The following is a 14,284-nucleotide window of genomic DNA, read 5'->3' on the forward strand; positions in this document are numbered from 1 at the left end:
ACTATTAATTACTATTAAACAAATGACTGATTTTAGACTTTAGTTTACTTCAGCCATATTCCATATAACTCAGGTATCATACAAAAATAAAAATAGCTTCAAATACAGTCATGACAATAAAAGAATATGACCTTAAGGACTTAACAACATTACTTCAGTTATTGTACACCAACGTCTCTCATACTGTACATTAGTACTAAGGGAACACTGCATTACCTGGTGGTTTTTGTCTAAGATTACCACAAAGTAAAAGGTCTCTCAGCAAAATCATGCAACATTTTAAATGGCCTGTATTTGTATAGCGCTTTACTAGTCCCTAAGGACCCCAAAGTGCTTTACACATCCAGTCATCCCTCTGGCCCTCTGACCACCACCAGTAGGCAACGTGTAACGTATCTTGCCCACGGACACAACGACCGAGACTGTCCAAGCCGGGGCTCGAACCGGCAACCTTCTGATTAAAGACAAACGCCCAACTCTTAAGCCACGATCGCAATAGGCACACTATTGCCCCTATCAAATCAGTGAGCTGGGATTTTTTATTCTAAACATGAACTACTGTTACAGCAACAGACATGGACTACTGGTGCCCCACACAACAACTCAATGTCCACTATGTGAAGGAGCCAAACACATGCCTTCTCCTCTCATTAACTGAGATAAAGTGCTGGCATATTTGTTTTACATCTATACTGTCCAGTCTCTCCTGGTGGACATAGCATCACGTTATTCATGGTTACATACAATTTTAGACTGATGTGGGCCAAAGCCTAGCACATACTTGCCAACCTGGGATATGGTTTTTCAATTTTGTTGTCCGGGTGGAAAATCAGGAGAAATTGGGGAGAACGACGGCTCTGGGAGATTTTCAGGAGGGGCATTGAAATTCAGAATTCTCCCAGAATAATCGGGAGTGTTGGCATGTATGGCCATGAAAGGCACAGCCAATCACATTGGCCATATTTGTCACATGAGGTAGGACTCCAGTAGAGAACGTAATTTAACTCTTTTTGCACCGCTGGGTGAATGAGACGTTGACAGATCTTTTTTTTTTCTTTCTATCGGGTTTGTTTTTCTTTACTCGAAGAGGTCAAATTATAGGTGGGGACAATTCAATAATCGCTGGATATTGGTGGGGACATGTCCTTTCTGTCCATGCCAAATCTACGCCCTTGATCTTATCATTATCTATCGTTCACACATAGATGAATCATTAGCAACATGGGTATCTTGGGCAAGATACCTACCAATGACTATGAGTATCTTGGGCAAGATACCTACCAACCTGGTCTATCACCTGAGTTACAGCCACACACTGAAACTTATTTTAAAGTCTTAGAGGAAATTCAGTGTATCAACTCTGGTCAAAAGAATCCACGCTTCGTACTGATGTCCACAATTCTTTTTTATTCCTCTCACTTACTCTCACAATCATGAAGCACCGTGAAAACTAGAAACAAGTAAAATAATATTAAGAGCACATACGACATCCATCTCAACCAGTTATTACTTTTCACAAAGTGCACAAGTGCTTAACAAATTAGCCAGCATGTTTTTACTGTGTACGCCTTGTAAAACCAGCAGTAGAGAAGTTGTAGATTCCATGTTCCGTGTTATCGTTGTCTTGTCTCTCTTGTCTCACAACTTCCAGTTCCCGCGACTCACAGGAAGGAACTACTTCAGAATAATTTTTAACAGAAACATTTTTTATAAAAATGTATCACTGGACTCATAGATTATCTCTTTCTACTGTAAGTGTACACAAACATGAGTCCCAAATACAGGAAAACAAATAGAAAACAATACAACAATCTCAGACACGCTTCTGGTGTTGTCATGGCAACCCACACAAACATTTTATCATCAGCTACATTCAGTATGGTCACTTGTTATTGTTAGCCCCTTCCCAACCACTTCTGTTCCAATTTCAGTCCCATCAGTCCAATATGTACGCCAACATGCCAGAGGGCCAAGGAGTGTTAAGACTTCAAACCTGCCTACAACTCATCCTTCTCGTTTTGCTTACTGCCGTCTGCTGGTGGACCACCTGCACTACCACAGAGCTTACTGATAATGGACTGAACCACTTCCTCAAGCTCCTTCTTCTTGGTCTGGAAGTCATCCAGGTCAGCATCTTGGTGGGACTCCAACCATTCAATCTTCTCCTCCACTGCCTTCTCAATGGATTCAATCTGGTTCTTCAGGGAATATGCGTAGCCTTCCAGCTCATTGTGAGCATTGATCTTCTCCTTCAGCTTCTTGTCTTCTTCAGCAAAGTGCTCGGCGTCGTTCACCATGTGTTTGATGTCCTCAGGTGTCAGCCAGTTCTGGTCAGTTATGATCTCGTTCTTGTTTCCTGTGGCCTTGTCCTCAGCAGTGACACATAAAATGCCATTGATATTAATCTCAAAGGTGACTTCAATCTGCGGTATACCACGAGGAGCAGGAGGGATGCCAGTCAGGTCAAAGGTAGCCAGGAAATGGTTGTCTTTGGTCAAAGGATGCTCACCTAAGAAAAAGAAAAACAGTCACAATTAGACTTGTGGAACGTTAAATTCCAGTGTCACACATTTCTTGTCATTAAATCCTTTTTTATAAAAACACTATTTGGCAACTTTAAAAAAACAACATCCAAGCTCTTACCTTCATAGACTTTGATGGCGACAGTTGTCTGGTAATCAGAGGGTGTAGTAAACATCTGGGCTTCTTTGATGGGCACCACTGTGTTCCTGGGGATCAGCTTGGTCATTACTCCTCCAACAGTCTCAACACCAAGGGTCATGGGGCACACATCCATAAGAAGCACATTACCTGCAAGTGAGGGAAAAGGTTTACTAAACATTTGATCACATTTGAAAGCTCAACCCTATTTAATAAAATATTTGTAAGAGTCATTATTCACCAGTGTCCTCCTCTCCAGAAAGCACACCAGCCTGCACAGCAGTTCCGTATGCCACAGCCTCATCAGGGTTAATGCCTCTACATGGCTCTTTGCCATTGAAAAACTCCTTCACCAGCTGCTGGATTTTGGGGATACGAGTGGAGCCTCCAACCAGGACAATCTCATGAATGTCAGACTTCTTCAATTCAGCATCTTCCAGCACTTTCTGTACAGGCTTCAGGGTGGACCGGAACAGGTCCTGGGTTTTAAAGAACACACAAGTTAAAAAGCTTGTTCAACCGCTTTTCCAAAAGGGTTTGAATTAATTAACCAAATTAATATCTTACCATGTTCAGCTCCTCAAACTTGACACGAGTCAGGGTCTCAGAGAAGTCTTGTCCTTTAAAGAAGTACTCGATCTCAATGTGGGTTTGGTGCCGGGCAGATAGCGCCCTCTTGGCCTTCTCGACCTCACGACGCAGCTTCTGCACAGCACGGTTGTCTTTGCGCACATCTTTGCCAGTCTTCTTCTTGTACAGCTCGATGAAGTGCTCCATGATACGCTGGTCAAAGTCCTCACCTCCCAGATGAGTGTCACCATTGGTGGCTATCACTTGGAATGCACCATTGTCAATGGTCAGAATAGAAACATCAAAGCTGCCACCGCCCAGATCGAAGACAAGAATGTTCTTCACTCCATCCTTCTTGTCCAGGCCATAAGCAATACCAGCAGCAGTTCTAAAGAATACAGTGAGAATTTATTTTTCAATAGGAGGGCAGGGACATTGTTTTGCAGTTTCAAATTGCAGATGATCAAATTCATTTTTGACTGGATGCTTACGCCTCATTGATGATTCGCACAACATTCAGACCAGCAATGGTACCAGCATCCTTAGTGGCCAGGCGCTGGGCATCATTGAAGTAGGTTGGGACAGTGACCACAGCATGTGTGACCTAAGGAAAAACAATAAAGTCAGATTTCATGATAGACCATTTAACTCTTTAACCCTTTAAGACCTACCATAGAACCAAGTCCGCCACAGCTTATCTTCATATTTTTATATCCTGTAATGCCATTTTTGGGAGAATTTCAAGTTGCTATACATCAATACAATCATTATATAGCAAATTTAATGACACTGTGCTGCCACTGCTGGGGTGCAGTAGCTCCACCACCCCACTAGGGGGAGGAAGCGGGTTTGTGTACTCAAGTTTCGCTAGTAAATATAGAAAAAGTTCATGGAGTCTGGCCAAGTTGATACTAGTATTAGTATTTTTTTATTTATTGTCATTGTCAAGAACAATGAAATTGCGTTTGGGGCTTCCATACAACCCAAAAAAGAAGAAAATAATAAATACCCCTTAAAACCCAAGTGTACATATTTAACCCAGTGTGACTCCAATGCAATAGACAATCCTTAGCAATAACATGAGAACATGACAAGTAATGTTGGTAGAAATTCAGACAAAGACCTGAGAAACTAGCACACAAAATATTAGCTCTGAAGTTGACTGTACTGGAGCATGAGAAATATATGCTTGTAAGTACGATTATATTCTGTGTTCATGTTAAGCATGTGATGTAAAATGGGTTGTTGACTCTCATATTTGAAGCCGACATGTTAGCTGCACTGCCGATGCTAATTGTGTTAGCATGTCAATAGGAAATTCCATTATGTGTTAGCATCAAGCTAGCGGGATTTGGCGTTAACATGTTTTCATTTATTTTTCTTGGTTATGCCAGCTATAGTTCAAGTTGCTAAGTCTTCAGTCTGTACTTTGTAATGTGAGAAATATATTATGTTCCAGATGTATGTTTTAATATGCTTTTCTTATGTTTGTAGTTTTACAGTGCCTTCATTAGGGAGACAAATAAACCCTGCAATGAGAACTGGAAGCCTTTGCCTCTCCTTTTGAAGAACTGTTTATCTATCTGCCAAACTGGGCATCAACGTACAGGGAGGGCAGAATAGACACAAATGCATTAAGTCCTTAGTAACTATAAAGAATTGCAAAAAATTGCAATGAACTACAAAGAAATATAAATTATTATAAATTATTTATTATACAATAAAGTTGCACAAAGTAGTTTCCAACCACAGGAAATTTATTTTGAGGGTCTTCATAGTTTTATTTTTGAGATACACCAACTTTTAAATACTGTGGGGAAAATATGAATTAAATATTACATTTCAAATTTGCAAAACAAACAGCATGTTCATCAAAAAAAACGATTTCCAACAGTGCGATTTGAGGTCTAAGCATCCCAGAAACTAAACAAAAAAGCATAAAGTCAAACATAACTTTTAAAATCACCAGTATAGGCCTATAACAGTCTTAAAGGGAAAAACTACATTACCCACAAAATATGACATCACTTCTGATTTTGGGCAGGGGATGGAGGACATGCGATAATTGGCACTGACGTCTATTCCAAAATGGGAAGTGCTATGAACAGCTGATCTGATCAGCAAAACGTGTTTCTGAAATATAAGGTTTTATTGCTGCAAGTGGTTGCAATCTTTGCAAAGCCATATTTGGAAGGAGACCGAGGACAAGTTGAATGCATAAGATGTAAGTGTCATGGTCCTGGGTCGGCGACCCAGCGCTTTAAGTTTATTATTATCATTTTCCAATTTATTATCATGATTATTATTATTGTTTGAGTTCTACGTGTTACATTCGGTCTGCCTCTGAGTCTGCGTCTGTATCTCTGTCTGTCTATGGTGTCACCCCGTCTGTTTGTGAAGCTGTCTGTTTAGTTCAATGTCTTGTCTGGTTCCATGTGTCTGAGTTTCCTGTTTTATGGTGAAGGTCTGTATCGTAGGTGAGTGTGCTCAGTTCACTTTAGTGTTTGTTTTTGTACCAGCAATTAAGCTGAGGATTTTGAATTTCACGTTTGTGTCTGAGTCCTGCGTTTGGATCCTCCTCTCTGCCTGCCCGCACACAGAGCCTTGACAGAACGACGCGACCAGTAATGGATCCAGCGGACTCACTGTGGAAGCGCAGCTCCCGTTTTGACGGGACCCGGTTAGCGCTTGGAGGGCCTCCGTGCTGCCGTTCCTCGCTGGCAGCCTACCCTTCGGCCCACTCGTCTGCTTCCTCACCCAGCGATTCCATACCGCAGGAGGAGCAGCCGCTGCAGAGTTTTGCCACGTCACCCTCAGCCAGTCCCGATCCCTCTTTGACGGGAAAGCGGCGGACCCGCCGCCAGCATTCACAGCTCCAGTGGGAGCCTAGGACTTTTTCTGAACAGCTGGCTAGGGTGAGTGGTGGGGCCACTCTTTCGCCCCCTGCTGAAATAGGGGGGCAGCATGCTCTTTGTTTGTTACGTGTCCGTCTGTAATTAGTTGTTTTTAAAAGATTTTAAAAGATTTTTTTTGTATTTTGTATTTTTTAATCTATCTCTTAACGTATTTCTTAACTAATTTTTTTTTAACGTATATATATATATTTTTTATTTTTTTTTTTTTTTTTTTAACCAGACAGTTAATATTGCATAGATTGTTTGGAAAAATGTGTGGTTGGTAGATGCTTTGGAAGTTGATGGATGCATCTTCCTGGAGCTAACAGGCCTAGCCTGGCCCTGTATCGTCCTCCTGGAGTTATTTGGCCTAGACCCGGCTCTATTCCGTCTTCCAGGAGCTAACTGGCTAGGGTCTGGCCCTGCACCGTTCTCCAGGAGTCAATTGGCTTAGGCTTAGGCCTGGCCCTGTGCCATCCTTGTGGAGCTAACAGGCTAAGGACCAGCCTCGCATTATCCTTGTGGAGTTAACTGGCCTAGGTCCGGCCTTGTACCATCTCCCACGAGCTAACTGGCTTAGGCCTGGCCCTGCACCATCCTTCAGGAGCTAATTGGCTTAGGCCTGATCCAGCATCTTCCCACAGGAGCAAATTGGCTAAGATCTGCCCCTGCACTGTCCTCCAGGAGTAAACCGGCTTAGGCCTGGCCCAGCGCTATTCTTTTGGAGTTAACTGGCTTGGGTCTGGTCCTGTACCATTTTCCTGGAGCTAACTGGTTTGCTTCACCCAGAGGTCTGTACTGTTCACTTCTGTTAAGTACTAAAATTGTGGATGATGGCAGTATTTACTATTCTTATATGCCTCTTGGCCTTTTTGGACCCTCGGATAAGCAATTGCTTATGGACACATAGCAGGGGAACCTCTGAAAATGATTTTTACCTACAAGAGAACTCTGAAAAAGACACATGCTCTATAATGTTGCAAAAATCAGAGCAGTTACCAACTCAGTTGGATCATGACATTAGTTTTATGCATATTTTGCCCAGAGACTTACCTAAACTTCAGTCTATTCTGGCTTTGCATACTTATTTTATTTGCCCATTTAATGGAGGTTTCAGCTCAGGTTCAACGTATCAAAGCATTGAACCCAAATCAAAGGCGAAACAGAGGTTGTTGATTGTCTTGCTTCTACTTTTGTCAGGAAATGTGCAACCAAATCCTGGCCCTGAACTGCAATATTCCCAGACTCCTTCTGATTTTAAAATAATGTCTGGTGTCAAATATATTCATCTTAATGTGCGCAGCCTACTACCGAAGATGGACATGGTCAAAATTTGGGTTAAATCTACAGATGCAGATGTTGTTATAATCTCTGAAACTTGGTTAACTAAATCTATTACTAATGAAGACATTAATATATATGGGTACAATGTATATCGCACTGATAGGCCAAAAAAAGGTGGCGGTGTAGCTATTTATGTCAAATCAAGATTTAATGCTTCGATTGTTCTGTCCCAATCGATATGCAAACAAATGGAGTTTTTGGCCTTGAATGTAGATATTGCTAATACTTTTTCGATAACCATTGCTGGGTGTTACAGGCCCCCATCTGCTTCAAAAGAAGCATTATCTTCATTAAAGCACCTTTTGGCTAAATTAAATTATACTGAACTACTAATGGCTGGAGACTTGAACTGGGACTGGCTAAATGCAACTTCTTGTGAATTTAAAGATTTCTGCGATTCAATTAATCTTACCCAGCTAGTCTATCTTCCTACCAGGCCAAATCTTAAATGCCCTGAAAAGTCTACATTAATTGATTTGGTTTTAACAAATGTACCTCATAAATTCTCTTCGCTTGGTGTCTTCTGTAATGACCTAAGTGATCACTGTGTTGTTGCTGTTTGCAGACATGCTAAAATTCCAAAATGTAAGCCACGCATAGTGTGCAAAAGGAATCTTAAACAATTTAATGAACAGGCTTTTCATCATGATCTGTCATTAATTAATTGGGAAAAAATCGGACTATTACCAGATGTAGAGCTAGCTTGGACATATTTTAAGGAAAGTTTTATGGGAATTGTTAATAAACATGCCCCTCTACGGAAAGTTAGAATTAAAGGTCGAGAAAATCCTTGGTTTTCGCAGACACTCGCAGATAGCATACACGAGCGTAATAGAGCATGGGACAAGGCGAGACAAACAGATACTTCCACTGATTGGTCTGTTTTCAAACAGCTTAGAAATAAATGTACTTCTCTTATTAAAAAGGCCAAATCTGAATATTTTTTGTCTGTCACCACTGAGAACCTCAATGATCCACAGAAATTTTGGAAAGTAATCAAGTCTTTTTCTGCTAATAAAATGACTCAAACCTTTCCTAAATCTGTTGTAAAAGATTCAGCCTCAATTAATGATAAAACTGAAATTTTGAATTGTTTTAATGAACATTTTCTATCAGTGGGTTCCTTGTTTGCTTCTGCAGAAACTTTTTTAACAAATACTTGCCCAGAACTCTCTATGTTTTCTGGAGACCGTTTTAACTTTGTACCTTTTAGTGTTTATGAAGTGCATAAAGCTTTAAAGGCTTTGGACCACAGAAAACCTCCTGGTCCAGACTTGATGGAACCTTATTTTTTGAAGTTGGCAGCTGATTTTATTGCAGAACCACTCTCAATTCTATTTAATTTTTCAATTAAAACCAAAGAAATTCCTTCGGTTTGGAAATCAGCTTTCGTTTTGCCTTTATTGAAAGTGTGTTTTATCCAAAATCCTGGAATCTCTAGTTTGTGACCAGCTGAAAGAGTTTTTGTACTCTAATGATATTGTCTCCAAATTTCAGTCAGGCTTCAGGAAAAAACACAGTACTAACACTGACACTATGAAAGTGATAAATGATATTATAGTGGCACTTGATAAGAAATTGTACTGTGCGTCACTCTTTATTGACCTCTCAAAAGCTTTTGACACTGTTGATCATGCAGTCCTAAAAAACAGACTGCTCAGCCTTGGATTATCAGAACATGCATTAGCGTGGTTCTCAAATTATCTGAATAATAGAACCCAGTGCATCAAACTTGAAGGTCTTTGTTCTAAATTTGTTACTGTCCACAAGGGGGTGCCACAGGGCTCAGTTTTGGGTCCCCTTCTGTTTCTTTTATATATCAATGACTTGGGTCAAAATGTCTCAGACACAAATTTGCATTTTTATGCTGACGACACAGTTATTTACTGTTATGGATCATCTCTTGCTCAGGCCATTGAAACTCTACAGAAAGCCTTTGTTGCTTTCCAGCATTCACTTATTCAGCTAAAATTAGTTCTCAATGCTGTTGTTTTCCAAGTCAACGAAGGTCCCGGAGCCTATTCCAGTGGTGTCCACCCTTGAAGGAAATGTCATAGAGATAGTTCATGAATATAAATACCTTGGTGTCTGGATTGATGACTCCTTCACCTTTAAACCACATATAGAGAAACTAGTAAAGAAACTGAAACTTAAACTTCGTTTTTTCTTCCGTAATAAACAATGTTTTTCTTTTGCAGTAAAAAAACGTCTTGTCACTGCAACCTTTTTATCTGTGTTAGATTATGGTGACATTCTGTATATGAACGCTTCTTCTTCATGCCTTTTAATGTTGGACACGATGTATCATGCTTCCTTGAGGTTTATTACCAACTGTAAATACCTGACCCATCACTGTGATTTGTACTTAAGAGTAAAATGGCCTTCTCTGGCCATTAGAAGACAGGGGCATTGGTACACTTTTATTTACAAAGCTATGCTTGGATTGCTGCCTCCTTATATTTGTACTTTGGTCACAAGGACAAATAGTGGCTCTTACTCCTTGCGCTCAAATGATCAGCTGCTGTTGTCTGTTCCCTTTGTCCGCACAGAGCTGGGTAAGAAAGCCTTTGTCCACTCTGCGCCTTATTCATGGAACATGTTACAGAAAGACTGGAAACTGACTGAATTGTTGTCTTTAAATGTTTTTAAAACTAAACTCAAACGCCTACAGGCTGCCTCAATAATGTGTAATTGTTTTGTGTAATTTTAACTTTGTTTGTTCATATGTCTTTGTCTTGAAATGTGCTGCCTCTTGGCCAGGACTCCCTTGAAAAAGAGGTCTTTGATCTCAATGGGACATTCCTGGTTAAATAAAGGTTAAATAAAAAAAAAAATAAGAACTGTAAATGAAAGGAGTGATTATTTGAAGGACAATTCTCCCGGTTCATTGCACTATTTAGACTGTCCCATACCTCACCTTTCTAAACCTGTCGATGAAACCAAGGAGATCTATGACTCTATGCCTCAAAAGGTTCCGGGTGATTATCATGCTCCTGAACCTGTCAAGCATATAGTGACTGCTGTTCGTCCTCAACTCAACACTTCTGTGAGAGCAAACAATGTGTGTGTCACCCCAGAGACTCTTAAGCCCGTGTCAGCTCAGTTTTCTGCTCAGCAGCCACCTGTAGCACAGTTTCCAGTGTCACCTGCTCAGCAGCCACCTTCAGCTAAGTTTCCAGTACTTTCTGCTCAGCAGCCACCTGTAGCTCAGTGTCCTGTGTTTCCTGCTCAGAAGCCACCTGTAGCCCAGTCACCAACTCCACCACCACCACTTTCACCTCAAGTTCAGTCACCCATAGCTCAGTCTTCACCCCCGCTATCTATAGCTCAGTCGCTACCACAGCCAGACATATTACAAACTCTGTTACAGTCCATGGCCCAGTCGGTAGCTCAGTTGGTAGAAGAATCATTAGCTTTATCATCGGTTCCGTCTCCTCCTGTTCTCCAGTCAGTTCCGTCTCCTGCATCTCAGTCGACCTTAGTGCGCTCTCTGGTATTGCCAGCAGCTCAGCCATTAACACAGCCTGCTTCTCGGCCACCATCTCCACCCACTCACTTTCACGGGGAGAATACCCCACACAGACTTTCATTGCTCCTCAAGACCTAGCTCAATTTGGGACTTCTACTCTCTCCAGGGCCTCCCTAGAGGTTAAATATCAGCATTCAATTAACTCTGGACCCCTGGACATAAAGAAGCCAGCGCAACCTGTTTCGTCCCTGCCAGAGGCCCGTGGGCACGCTGGTCCTGTTCTGTTACTGCCAGAGGCCCGTGTGCCTACTGGTTCTGATCTGTCCCTGCCAGAGGCCCGTGTGCCTGCTGGTTCCGTTCTGTCCCTGCCAGAGGCCCGTGTGCCTGCTGGTTCCGTTCTGTCCCTGCCAGAGGCCCGTGTGCCTACTGGTTCTGATCTGTCCCTGCCAGAGGCCCGTGTGCCTGCTGGTTCCGTTCTGTCCCTGCCAGAGGCCCGTGTGCCTACTGGTTCTGATCTGTCCCTGCCAGAGGCCCGTGTGCCTGCAGGTTCCGTTCTGTCCCTGCCAGAGGCCCGTGGGCCTACTGGTTCTGATCTGTTCCTGCCAGATGCCCGTGTGCCTACTGGTTCTGATCTGTCCCTGCCAGAGGCCCATGTGCCTGCTGGTTCCGTTCTGTCCCTGCCAGAGGCCCGTGTGCCTACTGGTTCTGATCTGTCCCTGCCAGAGGCCCGTGTGCCTGCTGGTTCCGTTCTGTCCCTGCCAGAGGCCCGTGTGCCTACTGGTTCTGATCTGTCCCTGCCAGAGGCCCGTGTGCCTGCTGGTTCTGTTCTGTCCCTGCCAGAGGCCCGTGTGCCTACTGGTTCTGATCTGTCCCTGCCAGAGGCCCGTGTGCCTGCTGGTTCCGTTCTGTCCCTGCCAGAGGCCCTTGTGCCTACTGGTTCTGATCTGTCCCTGCCAGAGGCCCGTGTGCCTGCTGGTTCTGATCTGTTCCTGCCAGAGGCCCGTGTTGCCTGCGGGTTCTGATCTGTTCCTGCCAGAGGCCCGTGTGCCTGCTGGTTCCATTCTGTCCCTGCCAGAGGTCCCCGCCCCCGCTGGTTTTGTCCTGTGTGTTCCAGGGGCCCCTATGCCCACTGTTCCTGAGACTGTTCTCGCTTGAGGGCCCGAGGAGCCCGCCCAGCCTCCTGCTTCGCCAGCTGGGGGCTTCATTCGCTTCGCCTGGTCCAGCCTCCGCGTCCGCTTCAGCCTCGCCTGGTCCAGCCTCCGCATCCGCTTCATCCTCGTATGGTCCAGCCTCCGTGTCTTCATCCTCATCTGGTCCAGCCTCCGCGTCTTCATCCTCGTCTGGTCCAGCTCCCGCGTCTTCATCCTCGTCTGGTCCAGGTCCCGCATCACCGGCTTCGTTTGGCCCCGCCTCTGCATCAGCTTCGCCTGGTTCAGTCTCCGCATTCGCTTCAGCGTCGCCTGGCCCAGCTTCGGCTTCAGCCTCTGCCTCGTCTGGTCCAACCTCCGCTTCGCCTGGTGCTGCAGGGGCCACGCAGCCTTCGGGTCCCCTACTACCACCTCCACATCGTCGGTCATCTGCCAGGCCGCTTGTTGGGCATCATCACCACCGTGGCCGCCCTCAGGACTTCTGTTGCCGCCACTGCCTTCCGCGTAGCCGGCCTCCAGGCTTGCATTCCCGCCACCGTTGCCATCCGCACGGTCGGCCCCCAGAACTGCTTCCTCGCCATTGCCGTCCGCATGGTCGGCCTCCGGAACTGCACTGTTTTGGCCTCCTGCGCAGTTTACGTTTCCCCTGTCTCGTCAGCTGTGATTTCTCCCAGGTGTGTTCCCCTCCTGTTTCTTATCCCTTGATTACTGCCATCTGTGTATTTAAGCCCTGTGTTTCTCTGTGTCAGTGTCGCGTCGTACCCTCAGATCATGCCTGTGTGTTTTTGTTCTCCATATTCCGTGTTCACTTTAGTGTTTGTTTTTGTACCAGCAATTAAGCTGAGGATTTTGAGTTTCACGTTTGTGTCTGAGTTCTGCGTTTGGATCCTCCTCTCTGCCTGCCCGCACACAGAGCCCTGACAGTAAGTACAACTCCTCCAGTTTCATATTACGAACCCACCCGAGGGATTAATAAAGATTTATCTTATCTCTCTCTTATCTTATGTGAAAAAAAACCCCATTGCGCTGGCTTATCTAATTGCAGTGCTACCGGGATTTAAAAATAGTTAAGCTAAATGGAGCGTGCCCGCTCTTATCGCTCTTAATTAGCCCATAAAGATAGCCCATAAGATTTGCATCTTCACTTATTTAGAATCTCTGACATTTTTGTACCTTCTCGCCAAGGTAAGCCTCAGCAGTCTCCTTCATCTTAGTCAGCACCATAGCACAAACCTCCTCAGGAGCAAAGGTCTTAACCTGGCCACCACCAATGTCAACCTGGATATGGGGCTTGCTCTTCTTCTCAATAACCTTCACAGGAATATACATCAATATTAATTTAACAAGAATTTAGCTCAAACATGACCCAAAGAACCAACAAGTTTTATTTTCAGCTTGAAAGCTCACCTTGAAGGGCAGGTACTTGATGTCCTCCTGCACAGACCAGTCACCCCATGTGCGACCAATCAGCCTCTTTGCATCAAAAATAGTGTTCTCAGGGTTAGAGGTCAGCTGATTCTTGGCAGCATCACCAATCAGACGCTCACCTTCACTGGTGAAGGCCACGTAGGAGGGGGTGATTCGGTTTCCCTGGTCATTGGGAATAATCTCCACACGCCCATTCTTGAACACTCCAACACTGCAAGGAAACAGTTTGAATTCAGTCTGAATCCCATATTATTTTTCCACAGAGACATCATTCCATTATTTAAAGAGCCTGAAGTGACTTACCATGAGTATGTGGTCCCCAGATCAATCCCAATCACAGTCTTCCCAGTTATCCTTTTGTAATCGGCGGCACCAAAGACTGTGCAGACTAACAACATCACAACCCACAACAGCTCCATCTTTGTTTGTTTGTTCTCCAATCTACAAGGAGAAATGCAGAAAAGAATTACAACATGAATCAACATGGCCTTGAGAACAATAAGTGGTCTACAGGTCCTTCTCAAAAATTAGCATATTGTGATAAATTTTTTATTTCCTGTAATGTACTGATAAACATTAGACTTTCATATATTTTAGATTCATTACACACAACTGAAGTAGTTCAAGCCTTTCATTGTTTTAAAATAGATGATTTTGGCATACATAACTCATGAAAACCCAAAATTCCTATCTCAAAAAATTAGCATATCATGAAAAGGTTCTCTAAACGAGCTATTTACCTAACCATCTGAATCAACGAATTAACTCTA

At 43.7% G+C, this 14,284-nt stretch overlaps 1 protein-coding gene across 1 annotated transcript; it reads right to left on the bottom strand.

The window, feature by feature from the left end:
- Positions 1-1,997: 1,997 nt before the first annotated feature.
- LOC146634763 (endoplasmic reticulum chaperone BiP-like) lies at positions 1,998-13,933 on the bottom strand. Its single transcript, XM_085379207.1, has 8 exons — positions 13,818-13,933; positions 13,494-13,725; positions 13,260-13,397; positions 3,723-3,835; positions 3,229-3,619; positions 2,903-3,140; positions 2,644-2,811; positions 1,998-2,509 (listed from the first exon to the last, which is right to left on the bottom strand). Exons 1-8 carry the CDS (start codon positions 13,931-13,933, stop codon positions 1,998-2,000), a joined length of 1,908 nt encoding a protein of 635 aa, XP_085235333.1.
- Between the last annotated feature and the right edge of the window lie 351 nt (positions 13,934-14,284).

The sequence above is a fragment of the Diplotaxodon limnothrissa genome, linkage group LG3 (assembly GCF_057381915.1).
Source record: "Diplotaxodon limnothrissa isolate DT_005_m linkage group LG3, D_limnothrissa_male_GT1.1, whole genome shotgun sequence".
NCBI classification, from domain to species: Eukaryota; Metazoa; Chordata; class Actinopteri; order Cichliformes; family Cichlidae; genus Diplotaxodon; species Diplotaxodon limnothrissa.